We start from the raw sequence: 20424 nt of genomic DNA on the forward strand, positions 1-20424 counted from the left end.
TGTGCAGAGACAGAGCCTGGAGCACTTGAGGGAAAATCTCTGGTTGCCCGGGATTTACTGGCAGTGGAGGGCTGTGGGGAAACGCCTGAACGCGAGTGTGTGGTTTGGAAGAAGGGCCCATGTCCACTGCTCTCCAGCAGACTTCTGAGGATGTTGTGTGGCACAGGGCCAGGGGTTTCCAAAAGGCGCTCTCGCTTCCCCTTTCCTGTCACTCTGTGTAAGGACGTGGGACACAGGCACGCTTGGGATCAAGTCTCGAAGCTGGGTTTACCTGAAGCTGTAGACAGGCAGGATGGCCCAACTAGACCAGACCAGGACACTGTGGCCACTGTCCGTGGCTCAGGGACTTAGGCAGGGCCTAGTGACCCCTCGCTCCTGAGCGTCTTCCATTTCCTCCTCCTCTCCCTACCCCTCCCCTTCCTCCTCCTCCTCCTCCTCAACATCATCATCACCACCACCTCTGTCTATTTACCCCAGCAGCCTTCTTCAGGAAATACAAAGAGGCCAGGATGCACTCTCCACAAGCCACCCTTTCTAAGTCATCTTGCATTAGGAGGCAGGGAAAGAGGACCAAGAGGCCTCGCCCCGAGACTGCAACTGTGACTTCTCTGCTGAGTCTCCTGATTTACACGGGGATGGTGAGATTGGCTGGGTCAATGAGCATCCATAGGACAGCAGGGGCCTGGTGAGGACCAGGGCAGCTAGTACATCCCATGGCCCAAGGTAGCCCTCACTATGATTGAAGGTGTGCAAGAGGCAGGCAGGACATTCCGGCTCAGCCCCAGCTGAGCAGCCTCTGGAGTGGCAAGTCCTCTTGGATGAGGTCTTCCGGCCATTTAAAATCAAACCTCATTCCATTTTGTGAAATGGATAAAATTGCCAATGTGCACATCACAGGGAATCCTGGGGTTCAGGGAAACAAAGGTAGACACAATCCTCAGTGTCAACTGCTTTTCCAGAAGGCCTGCTAGGCCCTTCTAACTGTTCAATCCCATGGAAGACGAGAGCCTGTGTACGCAGAGGACAAAGATCACAGCACTAGCGTTCAGCCAGTTCCAAGAAGCCACCACAGTTCAAGACTGTGTGACAACAGGGGTTACCAACTTACCAAATGGGGGTTCCCAAGTGACTGGGGAAAACAGAGCCCACTCATGGGGTCTAAATCACCCTCTGAGGTCACAGGCAAATTCTCTTAGGACTGTGTAACAAGCATTTTTCAATGTTTAGAAAAAAGGGAAAAACCCCAGGGCTTGCCATGGGATCACAAGGACTTGAGTTTGGCTCCTCAGCACCTAGGTAAAAGGGCAGGTGGCAGAGCACACCTGTGATCTCAGTGCTGGGAGCTGGGAGACAGCAGGACCCTGGGGACTTGCTGGCCAGCCGGTGAGCTCCAAACTCAGGGAGAGACCCTGTCTGAAAAAACAGGGCATAGACCCCGACTTCCGTCTCAGGCCTCCACGAGTACATGCAAGGGCGTGAGTACCTGCACACGCCACAGACACAAACATAAATACAGTGGATGCCCTGCTTCACCCCTCGTTCATCACCCACTCTCCAGATCGCACACTCCGCCTGTCGGGGATCCTCAAAGCCTGAGCCTCTCTTGCCTTCGAAATACTGAAAATGCCTCCCTGCTTCAACCCCATTTTCATCCCCCTGACTTTCAATAGCTACCACTACCTGAGGGAGACATGCCAGGGGGCCTTGGATATTCTCCAGAAGGCTGGGCAGAGATAAAAATCCACAGCTCCATTACCACAAATGATACATTTTTATCATCTCCGGGATAGGCTGGGAAAGACCCCAAAGTTCCAGCATCATGCCCCTGTGTGGAATCAGTGATAACCTCAGGATAAGGCTGGTTGGTTCTACCATAATTCCCCAAGCCATGGGTACCCTAAGGTCTGTTCCCAGACACTCCACACTCTTCATCCAGTTCTTCACGTCTAAGGCTCTTCAGCTCCCAGCAATGAGGGACCTCCATGGACCTCCCAAGGGAAATGTGGCTGGGAGCCAACTATACGTCTAATCCTGGCCATCCACAGCACAGCCTAGACAAGAGGCGAAGAGGACAGCAGGGGTGGCTCTCAAACTCACCACAGTGGCCGTCTGCTGGAAGGCCCCCAGTGCAGGCAGGCTGTGGGTCAGGCCAGGCCCCTCACTCACAGGGGGGCTGCACACGCACGAGGCTGGGGTTGGAGTCGTGTCCACGAGGGAGCTGAGCACCATGCTCTGCTGGCTGCTCTGGGAGTCGGAGTACACAGTGGAGCCCTGGCCGCTGTCGAAGGTGCTGTCCGCTGGGAAGGGCAGAAGGAGAACTTAGTGTGCACACCTCTAAATGCCACCCCCTGGCACTGCAGGCAAGCATAGTGGCTTGTTCCTGGACTCCTTCTGCAAGACTAAGTCTGGGTTGTTTTCATGAACGCTGTTTAAGCTGCCACCTGCTGCAAAGCAGCATGAGGTCTCAGGCCTCCTGTGCCCCTGGCCTGATGCTGGGGTAGGCAAGGTTGGCTAGCACACCAGAAGCAAATTCTGTCAGTCCCGGCCCACTCTGGTATGCAGGTGCAGAGGCTGCCCTTCTCTGAAGGTACTTGGCAAGGCAACCTACCCACATAGTCAGTCAGTGAAGAATGAAAACCGGAAACCCATCTGAAACAGCACTTTGAGGTTACTGCTTTCCGGATTCCAAAAGCCACAGGGCTTACAATTTGCTACCAAAACACCAAGTTATTTTCACAAGGGGCTGCATTTTAGAGTGAGTCCTCTGTCCACTGACAATTTAAGCCATGTAAGGGTGAGTCTTGTGGTTTTGCACTAACAATTTTTTCCAAAGAGTGATTTTAACCTAGGAAGACATACGGAATGCTGAGGTTTAATTGGGCAAAACCAATTAGACAAGCAGCTCTAGTTTTTAATGAGCCAGCTGCTCATTACAGTGACCATTTCTACCTAGACAGACAGGAAGGGAGGGGAGAGAACAGAGTGGGGGAGGGAGGTGGGGGAGAAAGGCGGGTGGTCCTCAGGCTAACAAGATTCAAGAGGCACCAACTCCAGCCATGTGTGCAACACTTTAAATATTGCAAGTGATTTGTATAGATTACTTGTATAATTAAAATTTCATTTGCAGATGGTTACTCCCCCCCCCCCCCGCATTATTTGTGTTGTCATGGTCCTCAACTTAACTGTTATAGCAATAGAAGCTACCTGCTCAGTTCAATCGGGGCTGTTGGGTGGGAGAATATTGAAAGCTGATGGGGCATGTATTGCCCAACACAGGTGTGTGTGTGTGTGTGTGTGTGTGTGTGTGTGCATGCATGTGTGTGCGTGTGTGCATGTGTGTGTGATCCTGTTAAGTGCAGGTCCTGCTCAGGCAATGTGTTGTCTGGCGTCCTTATCAGCCATGAAGCACAGAATGGTCAGCCACTGTCAAACTCTTACAGCCAGGTGAAAAAGTGAAGACAAAAAGCCCAGAGCAGAGTGCAGAAGGCATTTGAGGGTGCTGTCCATTGCCGAAGAAAGGGAAATGTGCTTATATGTGTTAACATGTGTATCCTCATATCGCATATGCAAGCAGATCTGCCTGCCTCTGCCTCCTGAGTGCTGGGATTAAAGCTGTGTGCCACCACTGCCTATTGAGTATATTCCTGTGTGTTCACACATGTACTTCCATATATGGAGGTGCACACATGTTCTCATCCGTGTGTGTGAATACCTGTACACCTATGTTGACATGTGTACAGGTGTCAGTATATATGTAATGCATATGTGCATCTTTATATGCAGATTCTTTGTATGTAAGGGTATGCACCGTGTTGTATGCATCTGTACATACATGCTATCTGTCTGCCTGTGTGTCCACATGTGGATGATACATGTAGATCATCTCTGGAAGACAGTTAAAAGAGTTGCAGCATCTGTTGCCTCTGGGAGGATAAGTGACTTGCCTGTAAACCCTTAGTGGTTTAAAATTCTGAAAGGTCAGCCATGGCTTCTGTGCTTAGCCCATAGGTGTCCTGAGTCACAGAGGAAAGGGATCTGTTGGCAGAGAATTCCTACACTTAACATGAACTCATCGCCTACTCTCCATCTCCATGGGATTTTCTCATATTGGGTCACTCCGACCACAGAGGGACATTGTTTAGAGGTCCCAAACTGGGTCTCTTTAAAGTACAAAATGCAGAGCTCAGCTTGGAGTGAAGTAAACAGTGGGCAAAGTACTTCAAAGTGAGGGCCACTCATTTGCATCTAAGTAGTCGTCTTGGAAGCTATTTGAGTCATGAATGAAGGGGGTTGCATATTAAATAAACAGTCTTTCCTCATGCGCAGTCTCAAGTATTGGCCTGGGCAGGTCACTGGGCTCTGGTGATCTGCTCCCAGTTGGTTCCCAGAGTGGTCAGAGCCATGTCTCCTGTCTCAGCTCACTGCTGAGTTTTCAAACACGGAAGGCTAACGGGACACTGACTGCCTATCCTGAAAAGGTACTGGATCCTCTCAGGATGGTCTCTGATTAAATCTGCATCCAACCTACCTCTAGAGAAACAACACCCTGAAAATGGACAAATGGTCTCAGAGGCGTCTACTGAAGACAGCAACAGAACAGACAATCCTAGTGATAAACACTCCTGGCCAAAACAGCCACCACTCAGTCCCTGCACAGCCATCCCCTCCAAAGACTCGGTAATGGTACCTCACCGGGCCTTTGTATGCCGCCATGAGGCCAGGACTGCTCCTTGCAGAGAGAATAAAGAACCAGTTGCCAGTCCACAGATTCACAGTGTGGAAATGAGGTGGAGCTGGCTCCCTCAAACCCTACTAGGCCAAGGACATGTGACCTGAGAAGCCAGACTCCAGCAAGCCTCAACCCCCTCTGGTCACAAGCCACTGAGCAATGAAGGGAAAATCTAATCCTTTTCATGAAACAATCACCAAAGCCCTATAGGGTAGGCAGTGGGACCAAGCCAGGACCCATGTGTCCTAGCACCTGGGGGCCATCTGTCAGCCTTATCACCCCAGGACATGCCCTTAAAAGATCATCATGTGCCCTGGCACCAAGATGGCTAGCCGGAAGTGACCTTGCAACAGGAAACCAAAGCCTAGCCCAAGCTTCCGGGGACCACCTACAATCAGAACCAATGACCCAGCTACCTGAGGACAGCTTGCAGCTCACCAGATTGAGACAGGAGCTTATCAGGTAGCTGCCTTTCTCACTGAGTGTTGCAATAAGACATAAGCACTCTGTATTGCTTTGCTCTGAAGCTGGTTATGCTGATGGTGGTGGAAGGAAGGATGGCCATGGTGACCCCATCCCAGGTACTCACAGGCTAAGGAGGTAACGCTAGCTGGTAGGGTAGGAGGCAGGAGATGCTGGTCAGCCTCAGGTTCCTCAGGTTCTGGCAGTCCAGGCTGCCCGCTCTGTGCATGGTAGGTCACCTGGACCTGTAGAGGTGCCGGCAGACCCTTGGCCTTGTCAGGGCTGCCCGAGTCCTTTGGCTCCTGAGACTGCAGCGCAGGCCAAATCCTCTCTCGGCGCCACTGAATTAGGGCTACCCGGTCACGGATGGACTTGGCCACAATCTTCACATCACTCTCATGGAAAAATCCAGAATCAATCTGCAAAGGCAGACACACAGTCAAGTATCTTGGGGGATCAGCCATCCTGCACTTACACTTACACACACAGTCTGCTGCTTAGGACTACCGCTACCACCTACTGTAGTTCCCAGGGCTCCTCAGACCCCTCATGAGTGATGACTCCCAAGACCTGCCTGTGAAGTTTACAGACTCCACGTGTCGGATGGCAGTTCCTGCCCAGCAAATCTTCAAGCACCTGGGAAACCCTGACCATCCTGGAAGGAGGAGACCCATTTGGTCATCAGAAAGCAGTATGGGGAACATTTGGGTCTGGCAAAATCCTAAACTCCCTTCACCAGCAGAGTGTTCCACGATCCCCAGGAAACACAGTGAGCTCACTGGGAATATCTGTGGCAAAGTCACTTCCCAAGAGAGCGGCCCCTACTAAGGCTCTGTCTGGCTGGACTCCAGGGGCTGACTGGGACTAGTGAAAAGCCAGAATTGGGTTCCTTCCCTTCATGAAGACCTCAGTTCCAGAGAGACTGAGTGGTGGTGCTGGACAGATAGCTCAGTTAAGAAGACCAGAGTTCTGTTGCCAGCATTCATGCGGGGTGACCCACAACCACCAGTAATTCCAGCTCCAGGGGATCCAACACCCTCTTCTGCACTCTGGGGGCACAGCACACAGGCACAGCACACACGTGTATTACCACTAACACCACCCCACCCCCATACACATAGCTAAGAATAAATATTTTAGAAAAGAAAAAAATGAGATTTTTTTAAAAGATAGGGCTTCACTGTGTATCCCTAGCTGGCCTGGAACTCAGAGATCTACCTGCTTCTGCTTCCTGAGAGCTGGGATTAAAGGTGTGTACCCCTATACCCAACAATAAAAATAAATGCATATTAGAAGAGGCTAGGTGGGCTTTTGACTGGAACCCTGCAGGGTAGGGGTACAGGGGTGCCCTAGCGTGGGAACTGGCAATACAAAAGAACACATGTGATGGGCAGCACAGCTCGAAGGTGGCGACTGTGTGGGCCAGCCAGGCTCCTCCCACACAGAAAGGCAGGAATGTGGAATAGACCCCTAGTATATTCCTGACCATAGCTGGGGCCCTGAGCCATCAGAGATGTAGACGTGATCCCAGAGGCACATGGATGGCACTGGTGTACAAATGTACAGATAACATGACCCTGTGAGCTGAGTCTACCCTAAGGGCCCAGAAACAATGTCCACAACCCTGAGACGCCACAGGAAACCAGAGCTGTCACTGGCTCAGTAGCTCAGGGCTGGGCAGGAGGACAAGGAGGTTGAGCCAACTGCCTGGACATGCTCAGGGAAGGACGGGGACGTGCGATGTGACAGGGGAGCTGGTACTGGGGCAAATCCAAGACATCAGAACATCAGAAACGAACAACACGGTGATGTTGCAAAGGGCATTCTCACAAATCCTAGCACATTTTCTGTAAGCAGTTTGCAGACTACCTGTGGGGGCAAGAGAGACAGGGCATCCTTGTGGAATCAGGAAGGGAAGTGTGAAGGGTCTCACCACACTTTCCATTTCTTTCTTTCCATAAGCTGCTCTCTGTGGAGACCCAACAGCAGGGAACTCGGGTCCTTTACTGCATGGGCCGCCAGTCCTGGCTGATACCTTGACAAGCTTCCTGGGGTCAAGGACCCACCCTGAGGCCCACTAAGGTGTGGCAGAGCTATGAGATGGGCCCATGTGAGGCCGTTCACAAAACAGTCCTCACAGGGAGAAGGTACGGCTTTCAATTTGTCACACGGGGCAACAATGCTTTGTAGAGTGGAGATACACATTGCTTACTATTATTATGTTATTTTGTTTTCTTTTTCAGACAGGGTTTCTCTGTGTAGCCCCCAGCTGTTCTGGAACCTGCTCTGCAGACCAGGCTGGTCTCAAACTCAAAGATCCACCCTCCTCTTCTTCCTGAGTGCTGGGATTAAAGGTGTGTACCACAACCACCTGGCATTTATTATTATTCTTTAAATTGATACAAGTCATGTCCTTTCTACATGGATGCCCTTTTATAGATAGCATGCCTTATAATGGAAAGAAAATGCAGTTCGAGGCAGAAGAGGGAGAAGGAGATAAGGTGTGTGTGTGTGCGTGCGTGCGTGTGTGTGTGTGTGTGTGTGTGTGTGTGTGTGTGTGATTCAGGAGAGGGTGCTGGGCCCAGGGACTTCCCTGGACCTGATGCAGGGACATAGCCTGGGAGTTCAGCCAAATGCCAGGGACCAGCTGAGGTGACTGACCCACAATGGCCCTATCCTGTCGGAAGCCCTTCTTCTATGTTATGAACAGCAGAGATAGGGTGGAGCCAAGGGTGTCAACTGCTTCAGAAGCAGTTAAGCAGCACCCAGGAAGGGTACACAGGGTACAGGTTAGGTTTAGGACACTGTGTCTTTCAAGAAACTGAAGACAAACCGGGAAGCTAGGGTCTGGGTGAAGCCCGGATGCTCGGAATCTACCTGTCAGGGATCCCGGACATCATCCTGGGAGCACCACCCATGCTGCGATCACTCATACTGAGACCCAGCATCCCCTTATCACACTGTAGCCATCCTGTGGCCCCCTGATCTCAAGGCTCAGCTCCCAAATCCCTCATGCCCTGCCTGGCCCAGTGCAGAGCAGTCAGAATCACACTTGTAACGCAGCCCTGGCCTTGTTTATGAAGGCAAGAAATGTTATTTTACTTGAAGAAACTCAATCATGTCGAAACTACAACGACCAATCACAGAAGCCAAGACAACACAAGAGCATCTCCAAAGCAGGAGGGACAAACCCCATGTTCAAAGCCACAGTCCTGGGGCAAACTGGCAAGAGTTCGGTTAAGGCCAAGGCCCTTCAGTCTCTCCCCCTTTCCACTTGATTCCTTCCCTGAACAGTGCCCCAGATGCTCCTCTCCTCTCCCAGGTCCTGTGCAGTAGAGATCCTTAGCCCTCTTGTCAGGGTACACACCTGAGCACACAGCAGCGACCCCAAGCCCTTTCTCAGGACTGCCCCCAGCCCTCTCAGGCATGCCGGCCACTTCCCTGGGGGCACACACCCTTGTGGAAAAGCAGCCGATTTGTGACTTTTAAAAAAAAAAAAACCCAAACTCGCCCAAGGGCAGCTGAGCCCCTTTGAGTGCACATTACCATTTCTTGGGCCACCTCATCGGGGGTCTCTTTCTCCAAGTCAAAGGTAAACTCTATGGCTCCATTGTCTTTGGGCTTGCCCTTCAGCTTCTTGGGGTCTTCCACCCAAAGCCGCAGGGCTATGGTAGATTTTCTGCCATGGTCCTCCTCTGCAAGTTCCACCCGGACGCCTGTGTCTTCCGCGAAGAAGGCGTGGCTCAGCAGGTCCTTGATCTCATACCTGGAGGGAGAGTAGTTCCCAGGCAAGGCTCAGGGACAAGGAGTTTCCACAACCATCTACATGCATAATATCAGGTCACCACCCAGCACACTGAGCAGGTTATGCTAGAAAGTTCTCCCACATCATTCCTGGTGGGCAAGCTCTGCCCTCAGGGGGTAGGACACAGGTATGCACACAAGCGTTCCTTAATTCCCAGTAGATGCTGAGAAATTATGATCCGATACGGTCTTGTTTCTTGTTGCATATTTTAAGACACCTACCTCCCCCAAAAGAAATCACACCCTGTACCAGGTCATCTGCTGGGCAGATAGAAACAGACCCTGCAGAGGTGCAGGGGAGTGCTCAATCCCCATCAGAGACTCCTGGCTCAGGGGGAATGAGAAGAAGTAGAATCCCAATCACACAAAGACCCGAGGGTCCCTGGGCCTCACAGCAGCAGTGAGATTAGTAGGGAGCCTCTCTCAGGAGGAAGGGGTGTGGAAAAATAAAGACAGACAGACAGAGGGTTTGGAGCGAGAACCCAGCCACGGGAGACTCCACCACGGGGACCATATCACCTGGCAGCTGGGTGTTGCTATATGGTCACTTCCAGCTGCAGGAAGTCATGCCTCCCAAATACATGTTCTAACCACTGGGTCTGGTCTGTTCTCTAGCACAAATGTAACTGACCATGAAGCATCCTCTGTCATAAGTCTGGCTTCTTCTGGGCACCATGTTGATGGCAACGATCACCAGCTACTCCTCCCTACCTACTTCTGAGAATGTCATGTAGATGGGTAAGTACACCCCAGTTTGTTTTGAGGACTAGGAAGGCTAAAAGGCACCCCTAGCTTCCTGGTTGTCCACTGGGAAGGGCAGTCCTGTTTTGAAGAGGAATTGGCTTTGTAGAGCAACTGGGGGGTCAGGAGGTGAAATCTGCGGCCTCAGAGACAGATGGATAAGTACGCGCCTACGTACAGCCTGCTGTTCACAAGAGCTGACAGGGCTGAGGTGCATGAGGAACCTGGGTATGGAGATGTTCCCGAAGGCCATGGAAATGGGGACAACTGGAGAAAAAGTAGAGGACAGGGCGAAGGCCTGGGTGCCCCAGCACTTCAGGCTGCGTTAGGAGCCTATCTCAGGAGGCAGGAAAGGATGTGAGCCCTACACTGCCCGCAGCAACTCACAAGCTGGTATCACATAGCTTGAGCCAGCCTGCCTGACCTGGGAAGTTTGCATGGAGAATGCAGCCCAAAATGCCAGCTGGACCAGCGTCAGCTGGAGAACCCTGGAGCCCAGGGTGCTGGCGCTTACCTCTCCTCTTTGTTCTTGCAGATGCACTCTCCGATGATCTCCTTGATCTCAGGATCGTGCACCTTCTCGAAGCTGGCCGGCTTGATGCCCTGAGAACAGAGCAGAGTTACCTGGCACCTCCCAGAGCCAGAGGCACCATCAATACCCCAGTGTCTCCTATGGCTCAGCTCGCTACCCAGGGCACTTCCCAGTCTGAGTCCTGGGACCCAGCAGAGCCTGGGGTCTCAATGAGTTGAGGGTGGAGCTGTGTTCAGGGAAGCTGGGGGGGGGGGCTATGAGGCAGAGTTCTGGAAAGGAAAGAGTGACAAAGAGCCCAGATCTACAATCCCCTCTAGTCTTTCCCTAAAACCAAGATGAGTACCCCCTCAGCACCACAGATCTGGGCAAAGAAAGACCAAGGACCTTCAGGCTCAGCTGTAATGGTACAGTGTGTGCTGATTAAACAAAAACCACTAGAAATGCTAGAAGGCAAGAAGACAGGACTCACCCAGAAGAAAAACCAGTCAACAGAAATGAGAGTGTGCTGCAAGTTGGAGGCAAGGGGCAGGGGTAAAACTCATAGCAGCTGTTCAGTAGTGGGGTAAAAAAAAACTAACTTCTGGTAACAAGCAGAAATTATAGATATGAGAACTGACTAGAGATGGAAACCTCACAGAAGAGAAGACAAGGTGACAGAACTGTTGGGCATGGAGCAGAGAGACAAATAGACACACAACTGTTCCCTTCCCTTTAGAATTTGTGACACTAACGAGGTGCAGGCTGGCACATAATATTTATAAAAACAGGACTCCAGAAGGACAGGGTGGGGAGCAGTGAAGGAAAATAAGACATACTTGAAGGTGCACGATGGATTGGCAGTACACGGTTGCTACGTAAGCACATGGACCTGAGTTCAGATGTCCGGCACTCAAGTAAAACCCAGGCTTGTTGGCACGTGCCTATAACCCCAGCACTGAGAGAGGCAGAGACAGTCAGATCCTGGGGACTCACGGCCAACAGTCTACAGCTCTAGGTTCAATAGGAGACCCTGTCTCAAAAGTAATGCGGAGAGTCAATTGAGAAAGACACCTTGATAACTTCTGGGCCCCACACATGCCTGCATGGGTGAGAAAACACACACACACACACACACACACACACACACACACACACACACACACACACACGAGAGAGAGAGAGAGAGAGAGAGAGAGAGAGAGAGAGAGAGAGAGAGAGAGAGAGAGAACATACTAGAGAAATCATAGTCAAGATGTTTACAACTTGAATGAAAACTCCAGACCTGTGGATTTATCACATTCAAGCCGCAGGCTTGAAAGCAGAATGGGGAAGAAGCAGACCAGTGACAGGAAGCCTTGTGACCATAAGTTCTTCCCTTCAGCACAAGGCCAGTGGCCAATGTTCCTCCCACTCAGGTCTGAATAGAGGACATCTTTGGTGTATAAAGCATCCCCAGCTCAAACTCAGGCCAAGGCTGCCCCATCCACGCTGTCACAAGGATCACCATTGAGCAAAAACATGCAGGCAGCCTCCACCTGGGCTGTAGACGCTGATGCTGTGGCTGAGGCTTTAGATCCAGCAGTGAGTGTCCACAAATCCATCCCTCCGCTTGGCCGCAGAGCCTCTGGAGCAGAGCCCCCAGGGCCTCCCATACAAGCTGCCCCTCGGCCTGGTGAAGAAGTCTCAGCCACAGTGGATTCCACACTCCCCACAGAGTCGGGCCTCTCAACCCACACCTGGGCTTCTCTCTATACGCCAGCCCCTCCCCAGAGAGCCAAGAGCACTGTTTGTGGTCACTGTTTCTGGCCATAGGCCAGGAAGAGACTTGCGAGGAAGAGGGAATCACTGGCCACTCAGAGAACACAGATATCTCCCATATCAGAAGCAGAAGCTGGCAGGGCTCATTTATAATCCTCTCAGTTGCAAGGGGAAGGAAGCAACTAAGTACAAAAAATAAGATTCCCTGAAGGCTTCAACCCTCTTGGGCTTCATCCTTCAGCAAGATTCAGTCTTTAAAGTCCTGCCGTTTTTGTTTTATTTGGAGAATAGAAAGCATAAAGAAGGAAAGGAGGAAGGGAAGGAAGACAGGAGGAAGAAGGCGATGAGGGAAGGAAGAAGAGAAATCCACCTGCTGAGCCTGGCTGTTAAAGCTCCACTTGGGGCAGACAAGAGTAAAGAACCCCAGAAGGTCCAGCCTCGAGCTATCTGCTAGCCAGAATGAGGGGCACGTCCAGTCTTCCACCTAAGATGCCCGTCCTGTCCCCAGCCCAGATGACACACCACTCCTTATCATGTACAGGACAAGCCTGAAGCCCAAGGTTCCTTTCCCATACGCCACACCAATACCACTAAGACCCCTCAGGCCTTCACACCCTGCTTGGCAGATAGCCCCTGACTCCCTGAAGTAACTTTTTTCCTGAGTGGGCTTCTTCACCAGGTACCAGCCAGAACTCTTGCCTGTCACCACCTATCGATAGTGCACACAGGAGAGGCCCAAGGCAACTCAAGCAACATCATTTGGACCAAACAGCAAAAGGCAAGAGTTACACACCACCTGCAAGAGGGCTCGTCAGGGTGGATGGGCCCAGGGCGGAGCTACGTGGGTGTGTGGCCCCTCCACACACACACACACACACACAGAGACAGAGACAGACAGACAGACAGACAGACAGACAGACAGACAGACAGACAGACAGGAACAGACAAAGCACAGGGTCCCACTGGGCTGCCTGAAGAGGATACAGGAAGGACTCTGGGGAATCACAACAACCAAGGTCAGAGAACACCCTGAGGGCCTGCTGGCCTCTCCTTGAGAGCAAAGACGACACATCATGAGAACCAGCGCAGAAAAGCCTGGCCCAGCTGCTCAGCCTCAGAAGCTGTGTTTGTTCCACCAGCACAGGGGCCACCACAGAGCGAGAAAGGACAGCCCAATCTGTTTGCACAGCTGAAGCCTTCGCATCAACTCAAAAATCACAGTGACAGCAAAACAGGGATTGAGGTTCCCAGGCTGCCCGGTGCTGACAGCTGCCCAGAGACGTGCTTGGCTCAGATGATGGCTTGGGCAAAAGGAAAACAAACTGGGACTCTGAGATAAAGATGGGGCTCCCTGACAGCCAACCTGGGCACACTTCCTGAAAAGGGGACCTCAGCAGAGCTACAGTCTCCCAAGCCTCGGTTTCCTTCTTCCTGGGTCTCCCGGTTCCAAGCAGGTAACAGCCCCCAGGGATAGACTTACCCAAGCAAGCCTCAGGGTCCCCACGGTAAGGTGTCCATGCTTACTCCTTTCCTTACACCACTGTCCAAAGGGCTAACTAAGGCTGTGTCCTTACTAACAAGGTGGCTGAGTGGACTCACACAGGTGACCTTGCGATAGATCTGGGCAGCGTTCTGGCACTCCGAATAGGGGTACTCTGAGGTGGCCATCTCCAGCATGCACATCCCGAAGGCATAGACGTCAACTGACTCGTCGTAGTGCTCCTCGTACATTTCAGGCGCCATGAACTCAGGGGTACCTGCACCAGGAGTAGCAGACACAGCTATTACTGATCATGGCCCCTTGGCCTCATAGATGCTCCTAGCCTCCTCCATATCCGTCCCGTACCACATTCAGGACACCAGTAAGGCCAGCAGGCCCCAGGATCCAAGCAGATGTGTCCTACAAACTGAAGCGTCCAAAACTTCACTGTATGACTCCAGGGCTAGACACCAGTTTTCAGTGCCATTTTGACCCACAGGGTTGGAAACACACAGTGTTCTGGTGGGCATGCCTATTATCGGAGCATACCCTGGCTTGTGTGTGGATACTATACCTCTAAAAACAGGTCAGCACCAGCCAGTTCTCAAGTCTCCCCAGAGATGACATAAACCTTTGGTTACCCCAAAGCTGCCTCTAACTGCAAAAACCCAGGAAGGCCCCGAGTGTCCCCAGAATGACTAGGTTTTTTAGCTAACAATGATTGTGACATGCAACTATCACTTTGTGGGACGGTGAGCAAATGGCATCCACCTGACATGTCCCACAGGGCTATTAAGGGACGGCTTGTAACATACTAAACATGGTAAGAGATAAGGGCTGCTTATAGCACAGCAGACAAAATAAAAGTAAAACGGAGCTTGCCGTGGCCGCCGTGTGCATGAGCTTGTAAGCACATGCACTGGAACCCAGGGGATAACCATTTCTCAGCCACCGTCTCCTGCATCTGTTTTTCTTCCTGTCCTTTGAGTCTGGGTCTCTCACTCCCCTGGAGCTGAGTAAGCTGGGCTAGCTAGCCAGTGACAAGAAAGTAACCAAGCTTTTGCTTCAAAACCAATAAATAAATTAAATGAATGAATAAATGAATAGACCCACTTTTTATTAAAATTCAGCTAGTCTAGCTAGCCTGCTTGTTCTGAGGACTCCATGTCTGCCTTGTAACTAATGGGACGACAGGCAGGCTGCCACTCTACCTGGCTGTCACTCTAGCTTACTTTCAGGTAACTGCTGGGGGGCCTGAACTCCAGTCCCCAAGCTTAGGTGGCAAACACTTTGACCTCTAAGCAGACCCACGTTGGGGGTCTCTTGCCCACTATTTCAGTTTGATATACATTGTGAGTCTAACCAAAAACTGAGGAAATATAAAAATGCATGTCACACAAAACTGTAGAAAAAGCCCATCAGAAATGGCAGCGACAGGAAGAGACCTGGTGCTGAGAACTCCCATCCTTTTGTGCTCCTGAAATTCTCTGCCACTGCTGATTTTTAATATTTCTAGGTTTCATCCCATCCCTTGTCATAGAGTAGCGAATGTACTTCTTAGACCACAGAATGCATGACAGAGAGGTCCCAGGCAGGGGCAGCCTACAGGTGGATGGGAGTCCAGGCCCCTCCCACCCCTACATACATCCTTGAGACCCCAGTACATCCCGAGGGGTTACATGGGCCACTCAGGAGGGTCCACCATGGGGCAGCTGGAGCACAGTGAATGGGGCAGCTGACTTGGCCGGAAACCCCAAGCTTCAAGAAGGAAGGGCTCCCCCGTCAGGGTCACTTCTATTGCCCATAATGCCACCCCATGAGGCCTCTGCCAGAGACTGTGTGGGACAAGTTGTCCTGTGATAACAAGGGAAATCACAAAGCCTTTTCCTGCTAGAGGGGCCAACAAAGAGACTCCAGGGGTGTGTCCTGGGCCCTAGACAGGACTGTGACAGAAGCCAGACTCCCAGGACTTTGAGCCGGGCCAGCCACTCCTCAGCACATGCAGGAACCCCCACTCTTCTATCAGAGACTCGACTCACTAGCTGGCCACACGGCACTAGAGCGAACAGACAGCAGTGTACCTGGACTTGGACTCTGCAGGGACTGGCACAAACCAAGGACCCTGCTCTGAAGAAGTATCCCAGGCAGCCCGGCTCTGGGTAATGGTTTGAGTTGGGACTAGTTCTGATCCAGGACAGGAGGCCTAATCTTCCTGAACATGAGTGCACTTGACTCATTTTTCCTTTCCATCTCACTAATTAAATCTGAATTTTAGAAATAACATGTACATGTGTTCACGCACATACGCACATGCAATTGTCTGGGTGGCTGTCCCACCTACTAACCTATTTCATGTTCAGCCGTCACCTGCAGAGTACCTTACCCTGGGCCCAAGGCAGCCTTGCACATCTACCAGGCATCCCCCGGTCCCTGCAGATGAGTCTGTGTGAGAGTAAAAGTGGCAGTCCCCACCCCCAGCCCAGGCCCAGCTGTTTTGGCAGGTGCTAGGGAACTTTCCTTACACAATTGCTCGCCAAGTTCCCCATGCCAGAATCAGGCAACACCTCTGCGGGTACAGCCCTGGCCATCTTCTCCTTTCTAATGGAGAAGTAACTTATGCTGTGGTTACAAGGCATCTCTGTCCCCGAATGAACAGGAGACTGTGTGCTGAAGTCTGGCAGCAGTGGGAGTAGGTAGGTACCCGCTCCAGATTAACACTATAATGAGAATTGCACCCAGAGTCTGTAATGAAAGATAAATTATTTCCTACATGGGGCTCAGAAGCTCTATCTCCTAGATTTCCCATATCTTCTTGATTTTTATTTTAACAAGAACAAGTGAACAATTGGTCCTTACCCATCTCCTCACTGGGCAGGCAGAATCTATCTCCCATCTCCTAGGTGGACCCTACACTACCTGGAACTCCTAAGTACTTACCTTAGTGTTACATTCACATGGTACCCAACAGCCAGGCCCCCTCCTACTCTCTACCTGGATGCCAAGCCCACCCAGGACCAACCTGTAGCTCTTTTAGCTACCCTCAGTTCAACCTGGCCTCTTCCCATTTCACTCTTAAGGGCAAATTATTACAAAACCTGCTTGGAAACTACAGGATGTGGTCCCCACAGAGGCCAGAGTCCTAGTCACCAGGATGGAACACATAGGCCTTCACCTGACTCCACTATTTCAGAGACAGATAAAGCAAGGCCTCACTCGGTCCCTGCTCCCTACCGCTTCCAAGAAGGTCCCTTGGGTTAGCCAGCTCTGCAGCTTCAGGGCTCCACACCTAGGCTACAACACATGCACTGCGGTATCTGCTTCATCCTCAGATCATGCAAAGGGGGCGTGGGGATCTCCAGACCCACCAAAGCGGCAAGAAATGCACTATGAGGGTGTGAGGCCCATGTAGCCTGCAGTGCCGGATTTACAGATGCAAGTGTAACCATGTCTTGCTTTTTAAAACATATGTTTAAAAAATGCAAAATAAAGGCAATCCTAGCCTGAGGTAATAGCACAGTCCTAAGCTGAGGATGCCACCTGGACTTAGGGGTAGGGCTGCCCTATAGCCATACACAAGCACTCTTAGAGCAGCAGAGCCTGCAAGGGGAAACACTGAAGGTTACAGCAGAAACAGACCCACAATACCAATGTCTGCAGGCCGACACACACACACACACACACACACACACACACACCTAGGAGACAAACTCTGGGCATGTCTGTGAGGGGGTTTCTGAACTGAGTTAGGAAGGCTTTCCCTAATGTGGCCATCCCATGGGCTGACATGCTAGACCCCATTAGAGGAGAACGGGATCTGAGTGCCAGCATTCATCTCTTACTAACAGACCCAATGAGAAGCTCCACCTGCGGGACCTGAGGATACCAGGGTGACAAGCCTGGGGAAGTCCCCACCTGGCCTCAGCCTCCCCAGATGCTGGCACTTGTGGGGAACAGGACTCTCTAGCCAGCGCCCATGGGAATCCCCCTAAGTGAGCCTCGCTTCCCCCAACCCCAGGAGAAGCATCTGAACAAACTCCTGATCCTAGCTTCTCTGATTTAACAACCTGGGCTTCATTAAGCAATAGCCAAGGTTTCAAGGGACATCCCACAGAGCTGGGTGCCACGAGGGTTCAGCACCTTCCCAGGCCTGCCAGAAACATCTGGCCTTTCTCTCAACTCTTATCACCCAAGCCACAAACTGGAGGCCTTGTTTCCAAAAAGACAAAGAGCTCACAGCTACGGGACACAGGGACTTAGCTTCCTTAAGTGGAATGAATCTTGCTCTGAACATTTATTTCTGAGGTGGGTGACCCTGAGGGGCTGTCCTGCCACCTGTTAGGGTCTAAGGCATGCAAAACAAAACCTGGCTAAAAACTTCCCAGAGCTCAGAGCCAGAGTACAACACCCCACAGCCCTGAGTCCTCACCCATTTCTCTTCTTTTTATGTGAAGAGGTGTGTGTATACATGTACACACACAAAAGTCAGATGATGTCTGGTGCCGTGCCCTGCCAGTCTCCACCTAGTCTCTTGGGACAGGATGGAGCTAGGCTGGTGGCCAGCAAGTCCCAGAGAGAGAGAGAGAGAGAGAGAGAGACAGAGACAGAGAGACAGAGAGACAGAGAGGCAGAGAGGCAGAGAGGCAGAGAGGCAGAGAGACAGAGAGACAGAGACAGAGAGACACAGAGACAGAGAGAGAGACAGAGACAGAGAGACACAGAGACAGAGACAGAGACAGAGACAGAGACAGAGACAGAGAGACAGAGAGACAGAGAGGCAGAGAGACAGAGAGGCAGAGAGGCAGAGAGGCAGAGAGACAGAGACACAGAGACACAGAGACAGAGAGAGAGACAGAGACAGAGACACAGAGAGAGACAGAGAGAGAGAGAGAGAGAGAGAGAGAGAGAGAGAGAGAACTGTAGTTACAGATGGTTGTCAGTCACGTGATGTGGGTGCTGGAAACTAAACTTGGGTCCTCTAGAAGATCAATTCATACTTTTAAACTGCTGAGTCACCTCTCACCCCCAATGCTTGGCTTTTTAAATCTAGGTTCCAGGGATTTGAACTCAGAACCTTATGGTTATGCTGCAAGTGCTCTTACTAGTTGAGTCATCTTCCCAGCCTAGTCCCAACTATTTTCACAGATAGGAAACAGAGACTTCAGTCCAGCTTCCCACTACTCTAATTCTACCATAATGAGACCAGAAATCTAGGCTCCATGGGTCACTGCCCAGATAGCTACCCTAAATATCTCATTCCAAAGACACTACTGCAAATAAAGCAGTTCTCCAAGATTACCAAACAAGCCACCTTTGTTCCTGGGCATCTGAGGCCTACTACTCCTTGTCCTGTCCATGTGGGCAATCAGGGGCACACCTGATTTCAAGACAGGTATGAGTTCCAAAGCAATGTTCTTTCCAAAGCCCACATAATCCTTCCCAGTATCTGGTCGACACTCAGTGCCTTGCCACTCACTTCAAAGTTGGGCACACATGACCCAGACTCTCTTATCCCTACACACAGCTGCAGGCTATTATCCCCAGGACCCAGAGCAACATCCCCCAAAAGTTGGCCAGGAATGTGTCTCAGAGGAGGAGAGGCCTGGAGCAAAGGCCTGAGGACAAGAAAGGACCCAAACCCCCAGCACCACCTTCCAACACCATGTAGACACCATGCTGGGCCTCTGATCTATCTTTCTGACCCGACACTCCAAGTTGTCATTTCTTTGTGTCCCACAGCCTTGGGATACTCCTCCACCTAACTGCTGGGAACAGGTTCAATGCCACCTGCCATAAGCAGTGTTATTCCTCTGTGGCAATGCTACTTCTTCCTCCTAAGCAGCTGTGGTGTCCACCAGAACCCTGAAGTTGGCATCTAGCCTGCCACTGTTGGCAGACAATCATAGGTGGTACCTAATACAGCCAGGGATCTGATGCAGAGACCACCCCACCCCTAAGTCTCAGTGGGAAACAAAGCCAGTATCTCCAGGCAAGCTGTAAGTGTGCTCCCCACTAGGCAGGTCCTCTGGCTGAGTCACCAGAGTCCAGGGACTGCTTGGATACCCTGTCTGCACCAGGGCTGAGCAAAACCAGGTATCAGTGGCTCCTTGAAGGCCATGTGGTTCCCCTATGGGCTTAGGGAGAAGAAACAGACTCACCTATCACACTTTTGGCAAATGATGCTCTTTTAAGGGTGGCCAGGCCTAAGTCTCCAATCTTCACAGAGCCGGTGGGTCCAGTGATGAAGATGTTGTCACACTTGAGGTCTCGGTGAATGATGGGGGGTGTCCTTGTATGCAGGAACAGCAGGCCCTTCAGGATCTGCCGGCACCAGCTTCTCAATACCTTGGGCTTCATCACCTTGAACCGCTTCAGGTACCTGGGGGAAGGGCAGAGCTCACCAAGCAGCTCACCTGCTGCTGCCTGTGGTAAGTGCCCGTGTGGCAAAGCCCAGCCACATGCATCTGGCAGCTACGTGGGGCAGGCAGCAAAGGGAAAGAGAAGATGTTAACAGCTCTTCCCCTACCCAGGGTATCTTAGCCGGATCCAGGCCTGGAGCAGGCAGGTGAGCCAGGACCCTAGACCTCCATTAGCTCTTTGCACTGGAGACCTTGCTACCAAACCCATGCCAAGCACAGCCTTAAACTCCTGGATGTGATTTTAAAAAACAAAAACCACCAAATGGAGCAGGGTCCCAGAACAGAGTGTGAGTGACACAGTGACCTACAGTCAAAGGTCAAGAAGGCCAGGTATCCGTGCAAACAAGCTACCTGTGTGATGAACCCGGTTTCACCCAGGAGGAAGTGACAGGTGAGGATGGGAACTAGGATTTCTCTTGCTGAATCTTCACACTGAGAGTGAAGCCGCCCAGAAGCAGAGGACATCAAGGTCCTACTTGCGGCCTCAGGGTTAAAATGTTTCAGAGGAACCCAAGCTATGGCC

At 51.5% G+C, this 20424-nt stretch overlaps 1 protein-coding gene across 7 annotated transcripts in view; it reads right to left on the reverse strand.

Moving 5' to 3' along the window:
* The window catches only part of Wnk2 (WNK lysine deficient protein kinase 2), a 109086-nt gene that overhangs the window by 45386 nt on the left and 43276 nt on the right, over positions 1 to 20424 (reverse strand). For all 7 annotated transcript variants that reach the window (XM_040755946.1, XM_013110602.3, XM_005066324.4 and 4 more), the window contains exons 4-9: positions 19641 to 19861; positions 13605 to 13762; positions 10251 to 10339; positions 8738 to 8957; positions 5319 to 5610; positions 2098 to 2297 (exon numbers count right to left, since the gene is read on the reverse strand). In XM_040755946.1, the coding sequence (XP_040611880.1) occupies positions 2098 to 2297; positions 5319 to 5610; positions 8738 to 8957; positions 10251 to 10339; positions 13605 to 13762; positions 19641 to 19861 (1180 nt within the window). The remainder of the gene's footprint in view (positions 1 to 2097; positions 2298 to 5318; positions 5611 to 8737; positions 8958 to 10250; positions 10340 to 13604; positions 13763 to 19640; positions 19862 to 20424) is intronic.

The sequence above is a fragment of the Mesocricetus auratus genome, unplaced genomic scaffold (assembly GCF_017639785.1).
Source record: "Mesocricetus auratus isolate SY011 unplaced genomic scaffold, BCM_Maur_2.0 Super-Scaffold_100013, whole genome shotgun sequence".
Lineage (NCBI taxonomy): Eukaryota > Metazoa > Chordata > Mammalia > Rodentia > Cricetidae > Mesocricetus > Mesocricetus auratus.